The 22,815-nt window shown below is 37.1% G+C and overlaps 3 protein-coding genes across 3 annotated transcripts; all 3 read left to right on the forward strand.

Moving 5' to 3' along the window:
* The first annotated feature begins 2,297 nt into the window (after nt 1-2,297).
* LOC108994867 (BTB/POZ domain-containing protein At1g55760-like) lies at nt 2,298-4,747 on the forward strand. Its single transcript, XM_018970263.2, has 4 exons — nt 2,298-2,812; nt 3,022-3,170; nt 3,422-3,540; nt 3,693-4,747. The coding sequence occupies exons 1-4, from the start codon at nt 2,691-2,693 to the stop codon at nt 4,284-4,286; spliced, it is 984 nt and encodes a 327-aa protein (XP_018825808.1). The 5' UTR covers nt 2,298-2,690; the 3' UTR covers nt 4,287-4,747.
* Nucleotides 4,748-5,160: 413 nt separating this feature from the next.
* On the forward strand, nt 5,161-5,619 carry LOC108992127. Its single transcript, XM_018966597.1, has one exon. The coding sequence runs from the start codon at nt 5,161-5,163 to the stop codon at nt 5,617-5,619; it is 459 nt and encodes a 152-aa protein (XP_018822142.1).
* A 13,250-nt stretch (nt 5,620-18,869) lies between these two features.
* On the forward strand, nt 18,870-22,754 carry LOC108994876 (subtilisin-like protease SBT5.4). Its single transcript, XM_018970272.2, has 11 exons — nt 18,870-19,033; nt 19,206-19,315; nt 19,416-19,513; nt 19,705-19,869; nt 20,032-20,140; nt 20,241-20,787; nt 20,917-21,014; nt 21,104-21,349; nt 21,504-21,618; nt 21,714-21,927; nt 22,058-22,754. Exons 1-11 carry the CDS (start codon nt 18,953-18,955, stop codon nt 22,621-22,623), a joined length of 2,349 nt encoding a protein of 782 aa, XP_018825817.1. The 5' UTR covers nt 18,870-18,952; the 3' UTR covers nt 22,624-22,754.
* The last annotated feature ends 61 nt before the right edge of the window (nt 22,755-22,815 follow it).

The raw sequence follows: 22,815 nt of genomic DNA on the forward strand, positions 1-22,815 counted from the left end.
TTCGCTGTTCGTTTGAGCGTGCTCGACATGTCGCTTGAGCGAAAAACGTAATTTTTGCCAATTAGAGTTATTAGCGCCGTTTTGTATAAATATGCAATATTTTGATCTCTTACACATATTTTTCAGCAGTTTTAGAGTGAACAAAGAGAGGCAAAGTGTGAGTACATATTGTGATAGAGAAAAAATCCTAGAGTGAGTGAGTTGAGATTGTAATCTCATTTAAATTAATAAAAATCTCTGTAATTTTGTGTACGTAGACACTCTATCGAACCACATGAATTGTGTTTCATGTGATTGCTTGATCATTGCTTTTAAATTAGTTGTCATTGTTGGTGTGTTTTTCACAATAGTACGTGGTAGGAACTATAAGAACATAAGGTAAAGTAAAAAATGAAAACGAAATCAGTCACACGCGATATACAAAATTTACGTGTATTTACGTTCGTATTGAGTTGATTAGAACAAGCACTCGATCGAGCTGGCGTTAAAATCCCAGCGTGGATGAATATTTTGTTATATATAAGAATTGAAAGTGCTAAATCATCATAATATATAATAATTAAGTAATTATATAATTAAGAATGAGCATCATGTAATTCATAGCCATTTGATTATATGTTTCGTTTTTTTAAAAACGTATCTATATTCTTAGGCCTCATTTAGATTAAGAGATGAGATGCTTTTAAATGAATTGAATATAATATTATTAAAATATTATTTTTTAATATTATTATTATTTTAAAATTTAAAAAAGTTAAAATTTTTATTATATTTTAGATAAAAATTTAAAAAAATTATAATGATAAAATAAGAAAAATTAAAATTACTTCTTAATCCAAACGAGATCTTATTTGATTATAAATTAATTATTAACAAGATAGTCACGACCACTAGGTGAAAGTTGTTGTGCTTGGAAGGAAGGAACTTATAATAATATGTAGTACATATGGTATTCATGATATGAAAACTCTACGGATCTATATGTCTCTATGGCTCCCAAGTCCCAACCAAAGAAAGAAAAGATGAACCGACCCTATATTGAAGAGCTTGTTTGGTTTCCTATTTCTTTTTTTATTTTAGTAATAATTATTTGCTAAGCATTAATTATCTGTGGCTGCCACTTGATCCTAGTGACGTACGGTTGGATATATAATATGAGTACTGCTAGAATTATGTAGCTCTAGTTGGTTCTAACATATATTTTTTAGTTATTTTTTACATCAATTTTTTAAATATTTTTAATATTTTTCAAAAATAAAATAAATTTAAAATATTATTTAAAAAAACTTCCTTAATAAAAAAATAAAAAAAATCATTAAAAAATACTTTTTTAATCACAGAATAAAATAATTTTTATTTTATTTCATGATTAAAAAAATATTTTTTGATAATATTATAAATTTTTTTAATTTTTTTAAATATTTAAAATTATAAAAAAAATCTATAAAAAAAAATTATAAAAAAACACATACTAAAAAATCAGAGCAACTTCAACAAAAACTATAGCAATGAATGTAGCATTATTCATATAATATTACAACTGCCTACCATTCCATTTCCTAGGTAGTTAGTTAGGTAGGTAGGTTGGATATTTTGTAGATGACCACTCATAATCATCTAGACTAGTACAATGACTACTTCTTTGATAATTAACATCGTTTGAGTTTGCATTTCCCAAGAGAAATGGGTAATAAATAAATAAATAAATAAATAGAAGATTGGCGTGGGCCGCAATATCGCTAAATATATAAGGATTCATTCATTCATTCTTATAAATAATCCTTTCATTCCCATGGCTATTAGTATGATTAGATAGATAGATAGCTTTCTAAAAAAGTTTAAGATCCCCCGCCTCCACTGCCACTCATATACGTCCTCACTCTTATTATTAGATTGAGAAAGCAATCAAACCAACTTTCCAATCACTATTACTATCCATCTAAAACTTAAATACATTTCAAATTTTTTTATAATTTTTTTTAAATATTTTTTTAACATCCTTAATTACTAAAAAAACTTTAAAAAAATATATAATTTTACTAATACACACTTCCTTAATTATTAAAGAAAAAATATATATATATATTATTATAAAAAATTATAGATAGAAGTCATTATTGAAAGCATCCATTTTGTACACATGATGTATCATCATCTAGACCATACATCTTTTCAAATAAATATTGAAAACAATCAACTAGAAGTAATCATACAGTAAATACAAAATATAAACTACTATAATAACTTCTCTCAAACATTACACTTACTGTTCCCCAGTCTTCCCCCAACCACAGCCCCAAATTCCCTCAATGTGTAGTGTAAGCCAACATTACCTCCACCACCACTACTCCCAACACAGATAAAAACTCACGCCATCACCATCAATGGCGTAAAGCAACGCCAACACCACAAATCCTTGCGTGCACCAAACCATGATATATAGGAATTTATTAACCAAAAGCAAAATTTAAAGAAAATGGAACTTTAACCCAGCAACTGTCAACGCTAGTTTCTAAACACACACTGGTCGAAGCTAGGGAAAAGAGTGTCCAAGTGTTTAGTTTCTTCCAGGTTATGTTAATTGATAACTGAATGCGGAAGAATTAAACCTGGGAAATCCCGGAGAGTTGTTGTTGCAAGGTATTTTCAATTGCATCCATGAGATCATTGTTGCACTTGCTTTCGCTAGGATGAGCGATTCTTCCGCTTATAGAGTTGAAACCACGTCCCGTCTCGCACAATGGAGGATCGACAACTTGGCTTCCTGCTCCTACCGCAAGTCCGGTCCTTTCAAGATGGGCAACTGGAACTGGTAAAACTCAAAAACAATCCTCCTGTACCTATGTTTTGGCATCATCATACTTTCAATTGGATTGAAGGTGCTTACATGAAGCCGACACTTTACCTGTCTTTTATGAGCATGTTCTCGATCGACTCTCGAGAAGATGAAAGTGAAATCATCTTTGGGACAGAGTGAGTTTTAATTTTAATTTTAATTTTTGGTTTGTGTTTGTATTGAAGGCATTTATCTGTGGAAAAGCATCGCTTGTTGTTTGTTAAGTTATTCCCAGAGAGATCGAATATAACAAAAGATAATCCCCCGATTGCATCTTTCATCGTCCGAGTGGTCACTTCTGTTGGAGATCGCAGAACGACCTTCACTCATCCAGGTAATAACGATCATGGTTTCTTCTTTTGCATTTACAAATAGGAAAAGCTTCGAAGATGATGCCTTTTGGCGCCTTCATTTATCAACCAAAATGCATTTGGACTCAGGATTAGTGCATTAGAATTTCTTTTTCGGGGGATTAGAAAATTAAGACTTTTTTGATATCATGGTATGCTTTTGACCCAGTAAAAGCCCATATATTATGCATTGGAACATAGTCAGAACAGGTAACTCTATCTTCTATGCATGCAGAGATAACAGACAAGCAGCTCAAGAATAACGACGATTTTGTCTGGGCAATAGAGGTTCCATTAGCTGGGAAATTTATCATCGATATTGAATTCCTTGACTTAAAGATTGCATCTTCAGACGTAAGCATCTATTTGCCTTTTTTTTTTTAGTTTAACTACCATTCTACTGTACTGATTGAAAAGCATAATTATCCTAAAAGAAAGTGACCATAAATTTACTCTAGAAAATTTTCCTGGATCGGAGAATGATGGCTGTGTAAATGAATGTACAGGGTCGACAACCTTGCTCTATTTGGGCTGACAGACTCACGGAGAAACGATCCAATGCGACAGCTCTTGCATCTCTTGGTCAAATGTTGACAGACGGCATCCATACAGATACTAGAATTAATGCCTCTGATGGAAGCATTGGAGCCCATCGTGCTGTTCTTGGTGCAAGATCCCCTGTTTTCCACAGCATGTTCTCTCATAACTCGAAGGTGTCTTCCATAGATATACCTGACATGTCAATCGAAGCTTGCCGAGCTTTTCTCAATTACATATATGGGGACATTGAACATGAAGATTTTCTCAAGCACCGGCTGGCACTTGTTCGTGCAGCGGATAAATATGATATTTTCGACTTAAAAGAGGCTTGCCATGAGAGTCTTGTAGAAGACATTGATGCAAAAAATGTACTTGAGAGACTTCAGAATGCATATCTATATGAATTGCCAAAATTGAAGACCAGCTGCATGCGATATCTTGTGAGGTTTGGTAAGATATATGACATACAAGAAGATTTCAATTCTTTATTGCAGTGTGCAGATAGGGACCTGATAGCTGATATCTTCCATGAAGTTCTAGATGCCTGGAAAGGTTTCTGAAACCCTGCCTGCCAACAAAAGAGAAGGAGAAGAACAAGTGTGTTAAGTCTGTGTATTTAGTTGTTGGGAAAATCTGGAGTGGATGGAATTAATTATACATCAAAGGAATGTTTTAACTCGATGGGAGAGGAACACATTCTTTAATATTATTCATAAAATGAAATGCAATTAATTCATTTGTTGCTGTAAACTTAGATTTAAAGATGTTCTGATTATTTTAGAAGCAGAGACTGTTTCCGGGGGAGTTCTGCTAGCTCTTACCTACCACAGTACAGTAGGTTCGTCATGCATGCATCGAATTGGACTGGCTACACATGACTATATTGAACACTCGGAGTCCATCGGCTATCCATCACCACCAGCCTCATCATCTTAACATTATCCTAGGCTTGTGTAACTACTTTACATTTCATACTTATCTTATGTAAACTCTTGTAACAAACTATTATATATATACAATACACGGCAGCTACTCTACATTATGGTAGAGTTGATTTTCCAAATTTAATTCTTTATGGTATAAGAGAATTTCCTTTGACTCACGTCTTCCTCGATCCTATGGCCGCTGACTTAAACACATCAGCCATATCAACCACCAACCCCATCACACCTTCTACCCCACCTAATGTCAGCCTTCATCGTGTTGTCACCCCAAGGATAACTACCTCCTATGGAAATCTCATATGGTTTCCTACTTTCGAGGCCAAAAGGTTTTTGGCTATGTTGATGGCAGTATTCCCTGCCCAGCCTAGTTCTTGTCTTCTACTACCTCCGAACCTTCACTCAATCCCGCCTATACTCAATGGGTGGATCAAGACCAAGTCATTCTTAGCTCTTTACTTTATTCTCTGTGTCTGAGGACATTATGGCAACAATGGTTGGCCTCACCACCTCTAATGCGGTTTGGACGTCCATTGAGAAGTTTTTCTCTACCAATGAACGTGCTTGGGTGATGACCACTCGACTTCAACTGGCAGCTCTTAAGAAAGGCAACAACTCAATTTCTAAATACTATCATAAGGTCAAGTCCTACTCGGACTCTTTTACCGCTTCTGGACAACCTCTAAATGACCTTGAGTACACCTACTACCTCTTGGGAGGCCTTGACTCATCTTATGAGTCCCTTGTTACCTCCATTCTCACCCGTGTGGATCTCATGCCTGTAGATGAGATTTACAATCATCTTCTTACTCAAGAGCTGCGCTTTCAACGACAACAATCAACCGTAGATATGGCGGTTAGCTCTGCCAATGTTGCCACTCGTGGTGACTCTTCTCGTGGTCCTCCATCTTCAAATTCTCCCTCTCATAACAATTTAGCCTTATCCTCATGATCAGCTGCCTCCCTCTCTCCAGATCATTCAAAATTCAACTCACTCGTATCTCACTCTACCTCATCCACTACCAAGTCCCCTACTCCCATTCGGTCTGTAACACCCCGACCCCGAGGGTCCGGAGAGTTAACTCATAAAACTTGATAATCAACTCTAACAAGGCTAGAGTACTTCCAAATTCAAGAATTTATCCATTTTTCCAAACCTCAAATCGAACGTATATACTTCAATTAAATAAATCAAATAAACTCATCTATCCAATATTCAATCCAACAACCCAAATAAAATCAACTCTTCTTCATGTCTCAAATAACAACTAGAAATAATATAACATTAACATAAGTATCCATAAACCGTCTAAATCCATTGAAGCAAACTTAAGAAAGATAATTAACCTCCAACACCAACACTAATATCATGAGATACCCAACAACAAATCAATGCTAATCTTCTCCATAGACTCTAATACTGATCTTCAGCTGAGCCATCGATGTCATCTGAAATATTATGAAGATTAACGGGGTGAGTTATCAACAACTCAGTAAGCAGAGAGCATATACTAGCATGTAAACATGAGCATTTATAACATTTGATAAGCCGAACAAAACATTTACTTTCAGAATGCAGAAACAAAACTTGTACAAAAACATTAGAGCGAAGTTTTCAGAAAAATAAACTTATTCCAAAAAGAAATCCGTTGGCATTTCTAAACTGAAACATTATAATCTTATCTTCATTTAATATCACATCGGGACAATACCATGTTTAACCCCCGTGGTAGGGTTATAAACCACCATTATACTTGTGGCTGGGCCATATTCCATGTTTCACCCCCGTGGTAGGGTTATAAACCACCATTATACCCGTGGCTGGGCCATTTTCCATGTTTCACTCCCGTGGTAGGGCTATAAACCACCATTATACCCGTGGCTAGGCCTTAACAGAAACAGAACGGATTTCATCGAAAATCCGATTACAAACATATACAGAATCAGAACTTCATGCCAAGGTTTTCAGATGACACATCATATCAAAACAAAACACTGAAAGGCTTCAGATCATTTCACATGTTCGAGATAAACATAAACAAAATATTCTCATTTGTTCATAACAAAACTTTTAGAATTCCTTATTCGCTCTTTTACATAGTTCAGAAACAAAGTGCACAAAACTAGCTCATGTCTACACCAGTCATGACAGAAAACACTTTCTCTTATATTGAATTTATGCATATGCAGAATAAACATCTGAGGTTGTTTTCAGCTCATTTCTTTTCAAAAACAAACACGTTTATTTTCAAAGTCAACCTCATTTTATTTCTTTTATGCAAAACTAGTATATGAACCCCGCTTACCTGGACTTCTTAGCTTTTCAGAAATTTCTTCAAAAAATGTTGAGTCGACTAATAATCGCCACCTATAAAAAAATAATCACACAATTTCCGTAAGTTTTCAACCAATTACGGATTTCCATATTTAAGCATAAGCTTCTAAAATAATCTATCTTAATTTCTCAAAACTTAAAAATCCTCATAATCCCAAAGTATATCATTACTTCATAAAATCACCAATATCCACCACAACCCACGCCATACACAAAACACCAATATTTAAACCCGAACAGCCAACAAATCTCATAGTCTAAACCAATCATACTAACAACTCCATCACCCAATCCAATCAACCCCGTTACTCCTCGGACTCAGTCCGGCAAAACCAACCAGCAATTAAAATACAGTGTAATGTGCTAGTGCAAAAATACATTAAATTCACGAGAATTCTTTGAAAAAATACTTACATTGCTATATAATGATTTCCGAAGGATCACGAAACTGAAAAAGGCGACGTCTGAGCAACACCACAGTGTAAAATACACTGTGGCCGTGGGTCACAAATACCCACTTTTCAACGGAGACAAACGAAGACCCCAAAATGATAGGGTAGGGCCTAGAGAGGTCGGTGAAGCCAATGGTGGTGGTGGTTTGCCGTGGGTGGCGGCGCAAGGGGGGTTTTAGGCCAAAAAATGCACAAATCAGAAATGGACTTGGTGGGACTTCACCGGTGACGGATCGGAGCCGGGGTTGGGTCCATTGGGTAGCTGGGAGGTCAAGGATGATGTGGTGAAGAGATGGTGGCCGGAGGTGGCGCGACGGCGGCGCAGCGGCGCAAGGAATGCCGCGACTTCGTGTGGTGCGTGGAGGCTAACGGCGGCGCGGCTGGGGCTGGAAATCGGAGAGGGAGGTCGCCGGCCGGTGGGGAGCACGATGGGGTGGGCGGTGTCGCACACGACGGTTGCACGGCGAGAGAGAGAGAGAGAGAGAGAGAGAGAGAGAGAGAGAGAGAGAGAGAGAGAGAGACGTCCACGCGGGAAGCAGGGGGAGAAAAAGAAAAAGAAAGAAAGGAAAAAAAAAAAGAAAAGAAGAAAAAGAAAAGAGGAAAGAGAAAATGTAGAGAAAGAAATAAGGTCCAATCCTTAAATCTTGGGTCACAAAAAAAAAATCCAACGGAAACGATTTTAAAACAGCAAGTAAAATAAAATAATTCAAACGTAATGATTAAAATGAAAATAAATAATTAAACCCCACAACAAGTTAATTTAATTTGAGAAGAAATTTAAACGCATAAAAATAATTAATTTAGAGAAAGCACTTCAAAAATAATTTTCACAAAATTAAAATCATAAAAATAACACAACTAAAAATCCAACAATTTTAAAATAAGAGAATAAATTTTAAATTAATAACAGATAATCTTTAAATAATTAAAAAAAATATACTAAAATACGGGGTGTTACATCCTTCCCCCCTTAAAAAAAAATTTCGTCCTCGAAATTTGTAAGGTCAAACATCACGCTAAAGCAGAATGCCAGATACAACTCAAAACACGCTCGAAAAGACCATACCAACAACAACTCCCAACAAGCATGAGTAATGTTCTCTCAAGTCTATTTTCATAGGCAATTCCATCATACTCGTATTAGTCCCCCAGTGGCACAACACGTCCAGTATTCTTAGGGTGGCAATACTATCCAAAATCTCATCTTTCCACAAGAGCCTTTACACAACATCCAAGGAATCCCAATGATTATTACTATTTTCGTAACACGATCTGCGCTAACCTCAATCGACTCCTATGTTAAAACTCACAAACCTTAATTGAATTCTACAAGTTGGTAACCTATTAGCCACTTCCAAAGTTAACCATCAATAAACATTTCCATCATCCAGACCTATTATCTCAAAATCAACAAGAATTATATCCTAATTTCGCACCACCAAAAGTTTAATCTCTAATTCCTTAAGATCAGCATAAGGTTTGAATCCTTAAATATAACACAACATAATACCATTGAGTACGAGGTAGCTCAACGCCTACTAACCAAAAAAACTCTCACCACATTTGGTAGAAAATTCTTTATCTCCAAAACCATGAACTATTACACACTTTCCTCAAACTCACCAAGAATTAATTCCTGGATCTGCACCAACTATTATCCTTAAATCTGATATGGATCTAATCCCAAAACCTACCACTAAAACCTCGAATTAATAACAATTATTATCCAAACTGGACCAATACCTTCAATCCTCAAAGAAATAATCCCCTTAAAATTTCCTATATTAATAACTCAACTTCGATCAACCCCATTAATGGTCACAGATTAATCAGTCTCCAAAATAAATCACGCTAACACTCCAAGCTTGCAGAATTAAAAATTTCAATCTCATTATAAATCAGTCCTTCAAATTGCAATTCTAAGATCTTAAATTATATAAGAATCAATTTCCGAAATCTGTAAGATCGATGAACTTATATCCAATAATAAAAAAATTGACTCCCAAAGCTTTCAAAATCTAAACATTAAATGATAACAATCATTTTCGAAAATCTGCAAAACCTTAAACTTTTGGTGAAATTTCCGTAAGTCTATCTTTAAAGTTTGTTGAACTTACAATCTTCTATTCTAAAGCCTCGTGTCATACATCCATGAAATCGAAAATCTCAAATATCTTACTCCCCAAATAGATCACCCAGACTATGCCGTTCCTTTCAAACCTTGATATTATAAATGCACACCAAGTTGATAAAAGTTCAAGTTTACTCTGCTAAATATAACAAAAGCGTTCTCAGTCATACCATCATCCTGCCATAACTTAATCCTTAACCTGCTTTTCAACTTCGAACGAAACGAACAAAACAAAATAAACTTAATAAATATAATAATATAATTTCAATTCAAATAAAATAAAATCAAACAAAACCAAATAAATTCAGGTTAAATAAAAATAATAATTTCCAATTAAACCTTTAAACTTTTCTGGTACTGCACACATGGTTTTACCCAATCTTAGTCATATCATTAATCAGCACATATAGTCATTCCTACCATCTAATATTGTAAACCCGACATCGCTCTAAACTCTCTTTCGTCTTTAGAAATCTAACCTCAAAAATCTAAACCTTAAATTAATCTTATAAAGATTATCTCCTACAGTCCACCAAGTAAGCTTGTCGGATCTAAAATCCCTAAACCTCAAAATCTCGAAACTCAATCATAAAGTCTGTAAAATCTAAACCTCCAATATCCACATAATCATCTCTTATTCTTTAAAATTCAACACCTCAAATCTGAAGTTCCTTCTTAAACCCACAGATATCTAAACCTCCAAGGTTTATAGTATGCAGAATCTCTAACCTGGCTCTGATACCATCTGTAACACCCTGACCCCGAGGGTCCGGAGAGTTAACTCATAAAACCTGATAATCAACTCTAACAAGGCTAGAGTACTTCCAAATTCAAGAATTTATCCATTTTTCCAAACCTCAAATCGAACGTATATACTTCAATTAAATAAATCAAATAAACTCATCTATCCAATATTCAATCCAACAACCCAAATAAAATCAACTCTTCTTCATGTCTCAAATAACAACTAGAAATAATATAACATTAACATAAGTATCCATAAACCGTCTAAATCCATTGAAGCAAACTTAAGAAAGATAATTAACCTCCAACACCAACACTAATATCATGAGATACCCAACAACAAATCAATGCTAATCTTCTCCATAGACTCTAATACTGATCTTCAGCTGAGCCATCGATGTCATCTGAAATATTATGAAGATTAACGGGGTGAGTTATCAACAACTCAGTAAGCAGAGAGCATATACTAGCATGTAAACATGAGCATTTATAACATTTGATAAGCCGAACAAAACATTTACTTTCAGAATGCAGAAACAAAACTTGTACAAAAACATTAGAGCGAAATTTTCAGAAAAATAAACTTATTCCAAAAATAGAATCCGTTGGCATTTCTAAACTGAAACATTATAATCTTATCTTCATTTAATATCACATCGGGACAATACCATGTTTAACCCCCGTGGTAGGGTTATAAACCACCATTATACCCGTGGCTGGGCCATTTTCCATGTTTCACCCCCGTGGTAGGGTTATAAACCACCATTATACCCGTGGCTGGGCCTTAACAGAAACAGAACGGATTTCATCGAAAATCCGATTACAATCATATACAGAATCAGAACTTCATGCTAAGGTTTTCAGATGACACATCATATCAAAACAAAATACTGAAAGGCTTCAGATCATTTCACATGTTCGAGATAAACATAAACAAAATATTCTCATTTGTTCATAACAAAACTTTTAGAATTCCTTATTCGCTCTTTTACATAGTTCAGAAACAAAGTGCACAAAACTAGCTCATGTCTACACCAGTCATGACAGAAAAATACTTTCTCTTATATTGAATTTATGCATATGCAGAATAAACATCTGAGGTTGTTTTCAGCTCATTTCTTTTAAAAAACAAACACGTTTATTTTCAAAGTCAACCTCATTTTATTTCTTTTATGCAAAACTAGTATATGAACCCCGCTTACCTGGACTTCTTAGCTTTTCAGAAATTTCTTCAAAAAAATGTTGAGTCGACTAATAATCGTCACCTATAAAAAAAATAATCACACAATTTCCGTAAATTTTCAACCAATTATGGATTTCCATATTTAAGCCTAAGCTTCTAAAATAATTTATCTTAATTTCTCAAAACTTAAAAAATCCTCATAATCCCAAAGTATATCATTACTTCATAAAATCACCAATATCCACCACAACCCACGTCATACACAAAACACCAATATTTAAACCCGAACAGCCAACAAATCTCATAGTCTAAACCAATCATACTAACAACTCCATCACCCAATCCAATCAACCCCGTTACTCCTCGGACTCAGTCCGGCAAAACCAATCAGCAATTAAATACAGTGTAATGTGCTAGTGCAAAAATATATTAAATTCACGAGAATTCTTTGAAAAAAAATGCTTACATTGCTATATAATGATTTCCGAAGGATCACGAAACTGCAAGAAGTGGCGGCTCAGCAACGTAACAGTGTAAAATACACTGTGGCCGTGGGTCTCAAAAACCCACTTTTCAATGGGGACAAACCAAGAGCCAAAATTGATAGGGTATGGCCTAGAGAGGTCGGTGAAGCCAATGGTGGTGGTGGTTTGCCGTGGGTGGCGGCGCAAGGGGTGTTTTAGGCCAAAAATGCACAAATCGGAAATGGACTTGGTCGGGCTTCACCGGTGACGGATCGGAGCCGGGGTTGGGTCCATTGGGTAGCTGGGAGGTCGAGGATGATGTGGTGAAGAGATGGTGGCCGGAGGTGGCGCGACGGCGGCGCAGCGGCGCAAGGAATGCCGCGACTTCGTGTGGTGCGTGGGGCTAACGGCCGGGGCGGAAGGGTTCACCAATGGGAAACAAACGCGGCGAGAGAGAGAGAGAGAGAGATGAGAGAGAGAGAGCAGAGGAAGGAGAGAGAGAGAGAGAGAGAGAGAGAGAGAGAGAGAGAGAGAGAGAGAGACGTCCGCGCGGGAAGCAGGGGGGAGAAAAAGAAAACGAAAGAAAGAAAAAAAAAAAGAAAAGAAGAAAAAGAAAAGAGGAAAGAGAAAATGTTGAGAAAGAAATAAGGTCCAATCCTTAAATCTTGGGTCACAAAAAAAAAATCCAACGGAAACGATTTTAAAACAGCAAGTAAAATAAAATAATTCAAACGTAATGATTAAAATGAAAATAATTAATTAAACCCCACAACAAGTTAATTTAATTTGAGAAGAAATTTAAACGCATAAAAATAATTAATTTAGAGAAAGCACTTCCAAAAATAATTTTCACAAAATTAAAATCATAAAAATAACACAACTAAAAATCCAACAATTTTAAAATAAGAAAATAAATTTTAAATTAATAACAAATAATCTTTAAATAAATAAAAAAATATACTAAAATACGGGGTGTTACACGGTCACTACCCCCTCCTAGTCTTGACGTGGTGCTCTCACCCACTCCTTAGGCTCATCCAATGACCACACGCTCACAAGTTGGCATCTCTAAACCGAAACAATTTTCTAATGGGACCATAAAGTAACCTCTTCCTAAGGCCTTGTTCACGGAGAAAGCAGAGATTCCGAATGAGCCTACATGTTATAGTGAGGCTGCAAAATACAGAGAGTGGTACCATGCAATGGATCAAGAGTTCTCGGCACTCATGAAAAAGGGCACCTGGTCTCTTGTTCCTCGAAGTCCAGGTATGAATGTTGTGGGAAACAAGTGGGTGTTTCGGTGCAAACTCAACTCTGATGGGACTCTCAATCGGCGCAAAGCTCGCCTTGTTGACAAGGGCTATCTTCAACAACCGGGTATTGACTACTTTGACACCTTCAGTCCTGTAGTAAAACCCACCACCATTAGGACTGTTCTCTCCCATGATATCCCTCATGGCTGGCCCTTCGTCAAATTGATGTGAACAATGCTTTCCTCCATGGCCTCCTATCTGAGAAAATTTATATGGCTCAACTGCCTAGTTATGTCCACCCAAAGCTTTTCGACCATGTTTGTCATTTGCACAAGGCAATCTATGGTCTGAAACAAGCACCTCGCACCTAGTATTCTCATATTTATGAGAAACTTATCTCCCTTGGTTTTTTTTTATTCAAAATCGGATTCCTCTCTTTTTATTTATCATCAGGGTGGCGTTAGCCTATTTGTCATTGTTTATGTTGACAACATTATCATCACTGCTTCACATGCAAGCTCTGTGGAATCTTTAATCCGAGCCTTAAATCATGATCTTTCTCTCAAGAACCTTGGTGAACTCAATTATTTTCTAGGAGTGGAAGCTACCAAAGTTTCGGATGGCCTTTTTTTTATATCAACGCAAGTACAATTTTAATTTATTGGAGAGAACAAAGATGTCTGAAGCCAAACCAGTCTCCTCGCCTATGTCTACATCCACCTCCCTCTCCAAGTTTGACAACACCGCCTTTGATGATCCTCATCTATATCGGAGCACTGTTGGTGCCTTACAATATCTATCCCTAATGAGACCAGATATTTCCTTTGCCGTTAACAAAGTTTGTCAATACATGCCTCATCCCTCCATTTCTCATTGGGCAACAGTCAAACAAATCCTGCGATATCTCCAGAATACCATTGATCATGGTCTCCTTCTACACCATGGATCCACCTTTCAACTCTCTCTATCTATTCCAATGCCAACTGGGTTGGTTGTGTCGATGATCGCAAATCCACAGGTGCCTACTGTGTTTTCCTCGGCCCAAATATTATCTCTTGGAGCTCCAAGAAATAACCTACAATTGCTAGATGCAATACTGAGTAGGAGTGAAAATCGACTCATTCGATACGGTTTTTGGGCAAAACCGACGCCGACCAATGAGAGAAAAAGGGGAGGAGCAACCGACTAACCGGTTGATGGGGAGTGGTAAAACCGGCCGGCATAGTTTCAACCGGTTGCCATCGGTTCATCGGCGTGAACATCAGCTCCCATGAGTCATATAAATTTCTCAACACTCACAATACAGATTCAACAATAGACATCAACTATACAGATTCAAACAATAAACATCAACTATCCCATGAGAGAGTGAGAGAGAGAGAGAGAGACGAAAGGGAGATGAGAGACTTGAGACTGATGCTCTGAGAGACCGAGAGGGAGATGGCATCACCGTATCGGAAAGGAGATAGCATCACCGTCAGATAGGGAGATGGTATCGCCGCATCAGAGAGGGAGGCTGGGGGGTGGCTACCTCTGGGGAGAATCTAAGAATGAAGGAAAAATTTCAAAGGAAGAATGAGGAAGAAGGGCTCGTCAAGGGTCTTTTATCTTAATTCAAAACGGGCCGTTGCGTTTATATTTTTTTACAACCTGCATCCCCAAAACGACGTTGTTTCATTTACATATATTTGAAAAAAAAAAAAAAAAAGAAACATGCTGACGTCGGCTGATTTAGCAGTTTTTCCTGAGGTTGAACTAGGACCAAACCGGCTGACGTTAGTTTTGCTTAATTCCTGCCGCCGGCCAACCGGTTCTTTGTTGATTTTGGTTGGTTCAGTGCTCTGGTGGCTAGTTTGAGTCGGTGCTGGCCTGTTTTCTCGATTCCTGTACAACCCTAGTATCGAGGCCGAATACAAAGTTGTCGCCAATGCCACTGTTGAGTCCATCTGGGTTCAGTCTGTCCAATGTGAGATGGACATCTCTCTCTCTCTCATCCACCCACTCTTTGGTCTGATAATGTGGGTGTTACGTATGTCACGATGAATCTGGTATTTCATGCCTGCATGAAGCATATCGAGATTGACTATCATTTTATCTGATAAAAAATTCAATGCAAGGCATTAGACGTCCGCTTCATCTCCAGCAAAGATCAGCTTGCCTATGTCCTCACAAAGTTGCTGCCTTCTCAATGTTTCAGTTTTCTCAGGAGCAAGCTCAACATTCTTCCAGTACCGTTCAACGTGAGGGGGGATATTGAACACTCAGAGTCCATCGACTATCCATCATCACCATCCTTATCATCTTAACATTATCCTAGGCTTGTGTAACTACTTTAAGTTTCATACTTATCTTATGTAAACTCTTGTAACAAACTATTATATATATACAATACATAACAGCTACTCTACATAATGGTAGAGTTGATTTTCCAGATTTAATTGTAAGACCAAGCTACTGCCAGGCCTTGGCCCAAACCCAACTCTCTTCTAAGGAGCAATACGGTGTCGTGGACAAGTAAGATCTTTTTTTTTTTCCTCCGCCGACAACTCTCTCTTTTCCCCTTATTAGTTTATGAAATTTTGAAAAAAATTTTGCTCATTAACCCCTTTTCCCGCATCATATCTCCTGCGAAATTCCACTTCTCCCTAACCCCTTTTAGTTACTCAAGTTCCATATTTTTCCCTTAGCCTCACGCTCTCTCTCATCTCCTGCCATTTTCAGAGTGTGTTGGTACTGTGTTTTTGGGTGAAAGTCTAGATTGGGTCTGAAGCTCCTCCCATTGGTAAGGTTCCGTCTTCTCTCTCTCTCTCTCTCTCTCTTCCTGAATCTCATGATCTCGTTGGTTTCTTCCGTCACTTTGTATTTTGGTTTATTCCTTACTTTCAACCTCACTCACAATAGAAGCCTCTCACGTCCTCTCTTTCTCTTGCTCTGCTGCGATTTTTGGTGGAAATTTCAAATTGGATTGCTAAAATTTCGCACGACGGTAAGCCAAGCCCTCTCTCTCTCTCTCTAAATCTGATTTTTGTTATCTCTTGTTGTTCGAAGTTTCCATCCCAAATTTTAGTGAGTTTACGTTATTATGGACTGCTTGATGGATAATTATAGGGTAGATTCAATCTTAGGCAGCGCCATTTTTTTTACTCAAATCAACAGTTTGTTACTTTGGAGATCGTGAAAGGTAATTACGAACACTACTCTTGAAGCTATACTTTTTCGGAAACTTCTTTTATTCTTGTGGAATTGTATTGTTGAAAGATTTGTTATGGAAGTTTGGGTGGTGATGTTAGGCTTCGTTTGGTGATTAAACTCATCTCAACTCATCATTACAACTTTTTCAAATTTCAATACAAAATATAATAAACAATTCAACTTTTTCAAATTTCAAAATAATAATAATATTAACAAAAAATATTCTAACAATATTTTATCATCTCAGCTCAACTCAGTTCAACATCCAAAAAAGCCTACGTGTGGGAAGTATAGGTGCTGGAAATTTTTAAGAAGGAAGTTGTTTGGCTGTTGTGAATTATTTATTGGCTATTTTGAAATATGTGTAAATTGTAGAGTTATAGTGGCGATATGATAAAATTTTGTGGCTATCCGGGGAAATATATGGATTGTTTTGGGTGTTACTTTTGAGTTTGTGTCAACTTTTGGGATGGTTTATTTGAATGCTTTGTGTGAAGAGGTTGGTTGGGTAGGCGTGCCGTGTGTTGTGACATTATTTAGGATTGAATTTTATTTGGGGTTGAATTAAGTGCTATGACTGATTTTTGGACTATTATAAACTTAGCTATTGATTGGCTTACCCAGTTTTATCTCTTAAGAGTTGTAAGCTTTGGTTATTTAAGTTTTATACTAGTTTGGTATAGTTATTAACGTGTGCATAACTTTTATAATATAGGTTATCGTGACACGGCTAGAGTACAGTTTCAAAATTTAGAGAATTCACTATAAGAGTTAAGTAAGCAGGGTTCCTATGTTAGGCTTTACACGAATTATTGAGACTGAGGTTGACTTTCTAAAAATTATGCATGTTTTGTTATGAAATGAGAACTAGGGAAAAAAATCTCAGTCGCGTATTTGCATTACTCATGAAATTTGTATGAAGAAGAGAAAATATTTCTGACATGCATTGTGTAGACATGGACTATATTTTGTCATGTTGTTTCTAAAATCTCAAAAAGAGCGATATTGAAAATCTCAAAAATTGTGCATTGATTTAGAAAGATTCTCCGACTTTTGTTTTCAATATGTGAGTATGATCTGAATATGTTTTGGTATTTTGTTTTGTTTTGATATGGCATCTGAAAACCTTTGGCATGGTGTATTGATTTTGTGTCTGATTCTCTCTCTGCTCTGCTCTGTTTGTGTTGGTACCAACTTATCTGTATTTGAGAGCACTCACTTTGAAAAAAAAATGGTTTTTATGTGTGCATACTCAGGGCTCCGAGAGTAATAAGGGAAATATTTCACCATTGTCTCTACCTAGTTTGGCCACCAGGGTTAGCATAACCCTATCACAGGTGTGAAACATGGCCTCTGCTCTGTGAGATGCTCTGTTTTGATGTGATGATGATGCTCAGGTTATGTAATCCCAAAGTATTCTGAGTTTTATGTGGCTTAAAATTATTGCTCTGTTACGTTCAAAAATGTGCTGCATGATAACTCTAGAAAATATTTTATTCTGCATACTGTACTTTGTAAATATTCATGTTTACACGCTAGTATATGTCACCTGCTTATTAAGTTGTTGATAACTCACCCCCTTATCTTCATAATATTTTTAGATGATGTGGAGAGTCCAACTGTAGACCAGGATTAGGAATTGTGAGTATGACTAAGCTGAGGAGAGGATGTTGAGTACCCTAGGGTACTACCGTTAAAAGAAGGATTTTTTATGTCTTTTAGATTTGATGTCGTTTAGATTTAATTATGTTTTTGGTTTAGTAGGACTTATGAATTTATCAGTTTGGTATGTTTGACTACCAGGAGATTGTGAACTCCTTGATTTTTTATTATTGCAGTAATGACTTTGTGGAGTTTATAATGTGTTTATTTAGAAAATATGAGATTGATTATTGCTTATGAAATCTTTGGAGATTTTAGATATGTTGGAAAACATATTTATAAGTGACAGCTAGTAATTCTCCGACCCATGGGGCGTTACATTGATTCTTTAGATTAGACCAATCACTTCTCAAGGTGAAAATACAAAATATGAGATCCAAAGATAGAAGGAGGATCTCAAGCGTTATATGTCTTCTTCTTTCTGATGATGATAAGAAATCTGTAATCTGGTTAATATAAATTAACAAAATTGAGTCCACAAAAAAAAAAACATTAAGCCTTCCATGCACCAGATCGAAACTATTATTTTTAAAATCCACATTTAGTAAAGACCCGAGTGAGTCATAGCGATCATGTTCTTTTCTCCATTGCCCCCACCCCCACCTGTCGTGGACATTGACTCTGCCATCAACTTACAAATGGATCGTTTCCAACCAAATGACTATTTCCGCTATCATTTTGAACGATTTTAATGGGAAGTTATTCTCTCAAAATCACCATACACCACAAATTTTTTCCCTTCAAAATTAAAAATCCTGCGGTTTCCGGTTATAAAAAGGAGAGCAGTTTTTTACTTTAAAACACAGGGGAAAGAAGAAACTGTATTAACCTCTATTCTTAAGTTATATTCGAAGGGAAAAAAAAAAAAAATGGGTGTTTTAATTCGCCCTTTACTTCTTTCATTTGTTCTTTTCTGTCTGTTTCAAACGCCTGCCCTTGCCGTTAAAAAGGTAACTACATTTTGATTTTTTGATTCATATGATGGTTCTAAAGCTTTTGCTTTATGAGTATGTAAGTTTTGAATGTCAGCGCACCTGTGGGTGATTCATCTGTATGTTCCATTGAATCTGTGTTCTTAAGTCTTCCATCAATGACCCTACTTTTTTTATGCTTTCGATGCAGTCTTATATAGTGTACATGGGAGGACATTCAACTGTCCTGGAGCCTTCGTTTGCTGACTTTAAAGCTAGAACGAGTTCTCATTACGAGCTTCTTGGATCACTATTAGGAAGGTATAAAATCATGTGATAGCATGTTGTGAATAATAGTCTGTTTTTTTCCTTCATATTGAAGAGGAATGTCAGTTTTGATGCTTGTAAATTTGTTGCACAGCCCTCAGAAGGCTCAGGATGCAATATTTTACTCGTACCAAAGATATATTAATGGATTTGCAGCAAACCTCGAGGAGGGAGAAGCAGCAGAGATTGCAAGTGAGCAATACAGTTTTATACGTTGCTCATCTGTATATTTTTAATTTTTAATTTTTAAAAAAAAGAAAGAAAGAGGATTGATGACACAAATTTGCTCTGTTTTTTTTTGGTCGCGTCTCTGCTGCAGTCTAAATGAATTTAAGACAGTTAAAGACAATATGTGAGAACGGATTTGTTTTTGTAAATTGCAGAGGATCCAAATGTAGTATCAGTTTTCTTAAACCAAGGAAGAAAACTGCACACAACAAGGTCATGGGATTTTATGGGACTTGAGAGAAATGGAGCAATTCCAGCCGATTCAGCATGGAACATTGCCAAGTTCGGGGAAAATACAATAATTGGAAACTTCGACACCGGTGAGTTATATATTCTTCTCGACTAGATCAATAAGATTATATATAAAATCCTAGCTGTTGTTATTTGTCAATTTGCACACAATCTTGGGGGACTTCTTCTTTTTGTGTGTGTTTTTATTAATGGCCGGGGTTCATGTGCTATATATATATATACACACGTAGGTGTTTGGCCGGAATCGGAAAGCTTCAACGATGAAGGGATGGGTCCCATCCCGTCGAAGTGGCGAGGCGTCTGTCAAAGTGAAAACAATGATGGAGTTCGTTGCAACAGGTCATTTTATATAATTTTTTTGCTTTTGCCTTTTGTTTTAATGTCTCCAACCAAACAGTAATGAACGGCTATGTATATATGTATGTATGCATGCATGCAGGAAGCTGATCGGCGTAAGGTACTTCAGCAAAGGTTATGCTGCATTTGCAGCCAATCACAATATTCAACTGAACGCCTCCACCTTCACAGCTCGAGACCACGACGGACATGGAACCCATACCTTATCTACGGCAGGCGGTAGCTTTGTACCGGGAGCTAATGTCTTGGGATATGGTAATGGCACCGCCAAGGGTGGATCGCCCAAGGCCCGAGTGGCTGCCTACAAGGTCTGCTGGCCACCGGTCGATGGCGGTGAGTGTTTTGACGCGGATATCATGGCTGCCATTGATGCTGCAATAGCCGATGGCGTTGATGTGATGTCATTATCTCTGGGTAGCGGCCCTCAGGAATTTTTTGGAGATGCGATAGCATTAGCCACCTTCCATGCTATCAAAAATGGCATCACTGTGGTTACCTCCGCTGGCAACGATGGGCCTGGTCCTGGGACTGTTACAAATATCGCGCCATGGATGTTCACGGTTGGAGCTAGTACCATGGACCGAGACTTCACTAGTTATGTTTCTCTTGGCAACAAGATGCATTTCAAGGTATTATTTTTTTATTTTTGATCCGTCAAAGTATCGGCTAGCTAGCTAGCCTTTCATATATATATTCATAAGAGAAACTGCAATTTTACTGACATATTCGATCCAAATGGTCGTTTAATTAATTTCTAGGGAGCAAGCCTTTCTGCTACAGCCCTGCCGTCTGATAAATTATTTCCATTGATCAGTGCTGCAGATGCTAAAGCTGCTAATGCATCCACTGATGATGCGTAAGCACAAATAATATTTAATGCTCCTGTCTTCCTTATATCACTAAACTAGGAATCATTTTGATTAAAACTCCCTTGCATGCATGCAGTCTACTGTGTCAGGCTGGAACTCTTGATCCCACGAAGGTGAAAGGCAAGATTTTGGCATGTATTCGAGGGGTGAATCCAAGAGTTGACAAGGGGTATCAGGCTTATTTAGCAGGTGCTGTGGGTCTGATATTGGCTAATAATGTGAGCGATGGGAATGGAATTCTAGCAGATGCTCATTTGCTCCCTGCTTCACATATTGGTTACACTGACGGCCAACATGTCTTGGCTTACATTCGCAGTACCAAGTACGCGCTATATACGACTTTGTCCTTCCCTGTCTTTCGCCATTTTTACAACTCATCATCATCTTCTTTTTGAAACTCCATCGACAATATATACCAATTTACAATTAATTTTATGTATGGATCGATCATTCATGTGTATTATATATGTATGTAGGAACCCCGTAGCTTCCTTAACTCCTGTAATGACACAACTAGACACAAAGCCAGCTCCAATAATGGCTTCATTCTCATCCGTGGGACCCAATCTCGTTGAACCAGCAATCCTCAAGGTCTGGCTAATATTTAAGTCGATAGATTTTCTTTTACTTTTTGTGATTATTACTATACATATTATATATTTTTCTTTTTGGTACTAAAATTTCAGCCTGATATAACTGCACCTGGGGTGAGTGTAATGGCTGCCTACAGCGAAGCAGTAAGCCCAACCAATATAGAATTTGATAAACGCCGTGTTCCTTTCAATTCGATCTCTGGCACTTCCATGTCCTGCCCTCATGTTTCTGGCATTGTTGGCCTCATCAAATCAGTCCATCCTAGCTGGAGTCCAGCAGCTATCAAATCGGCAATCATGACCACCGGTGGAAACATCTTACTCCATTAATATATGATCATGATCTCTCACGCACGTAGTTTCATGCATGAAAAACTCAATTAATTTATTATAATATTGATCATGATTTGTTAATTTTGCTTGCATGCATGCTGCAGCAAAAACCCGTGATAACAACATGCAGCCAATTCGGGACTCGTCCAATCTGAAAGCCACGCCAATAGATTATGGTGCAGGACATGTGCAACCAAACCGTGCAATGGACCCGGGACTGGTTTATGATCTCACTGTGGATGACTACTACAACTTTTTATGTGCCCGGGGCTATAACGAGACCTTGATACGATTATTTTCGGATCAGCCATATGAATGTCCCAAGTCTTTCCGCCTGGAAAATTTCAATTACCCTTCGATCACTGTTCCTAATCTCATTGCAAACCCCGTGACTGTTACGAGAACAGTAACCAATGTTGGTTCTGCGAACGGTGGTGCGTACAAGGTTAGTGTGAAGGAACCCGCAGGGGTTATGGTGTCAGTTGAACCTACTTCACTGGATTTTAAATCAATCGGTGAAAAGAAGAGCTTCAAGGCTACTTTCAAACTCAAGACCTCATCTAAGATTGAAGATTTTGTATTTGGACAGTTGGTGTGGTCAGATGGCAAACACGTCGTCAGGAGTCCTATTGCAGTCAGCTCCACTGGCGATCAAATAAAGATTAGCTAGGCCAGGCCGTCGTCATGATTTTAATTTATTAAATTATTTGCTACCTCTTCATCAAAATTATATTATTTATAACTACTTAGCTATGCATTCTTTCTGAAAAACAAATGAAATAAGATTCTTTTTATTTGTTATTTTTTTGGGTATTCGAGTATTACGACTTTTAGTGGATTCTTCTGTTCCCCTGTTTCTTCT

Source organism: Juglans regia, chromosome 9 (assembly GCF_001411555.2).
Source record: "Juglans regia cultivar Chandler chromosome 9, Walnut 2.0, whole genome shotgun sequence".
NCBI lineage: Eukaryota > Viridiplantae > Streptophyta > Magnoliopsida > Fagales > Juglandaceae > Juglans > Juglans regia.

Coding starts and splice junctions, on each gene's coding strand:
- LOC108994867 (XM_018970263.2), top strand. CDS start 2,691: ATGAGCGATTCTTCCGCTTATAGAGTTGAAACCACGTCCCGTCTCGCA. Junction 2,813..3,021: donor AAGATGGGCAACTGGAACTG/GTAAAACTCAAA, acceptor TTTGTATTGAAG/GCATTTATCTGTGGAAAAGC. Junction 3,541..3,692: donor TAAAGATTGCATCTTCAGAC/GTAAGCATCTAT, acceptor ATGAATGTACAG/GGTCGACAACCTTGCTCTAT.
- LOC108992127 (XM_018966597.1), top strand. CDS start 5,161: ATGGTTGGCCTCACCACCTCTAATGCGGTTTGGACGTCCATTGAGAAG.
- LOC108994876 (XM_018970272.2), top strand. CDS start 18,953: ATGGGTGTTTTAATTCGCCCTTTACTTCTTTCATTTGTTCTTTTCTGT. Junction 21,015..21,103: donor AATGCATCCACTGATGATGC/GTAAGCACAAAT, acceptor GCATGCATGCAG/TCTACTGTGTCAGGCTGGAA. Junction 21,350..21,503: donor GCTTACATTCGCAGTACCAA/GTACGCGCTATA, acceptor ATATGTATGTAG/GAACCCCGTAGCTTCCTTAA.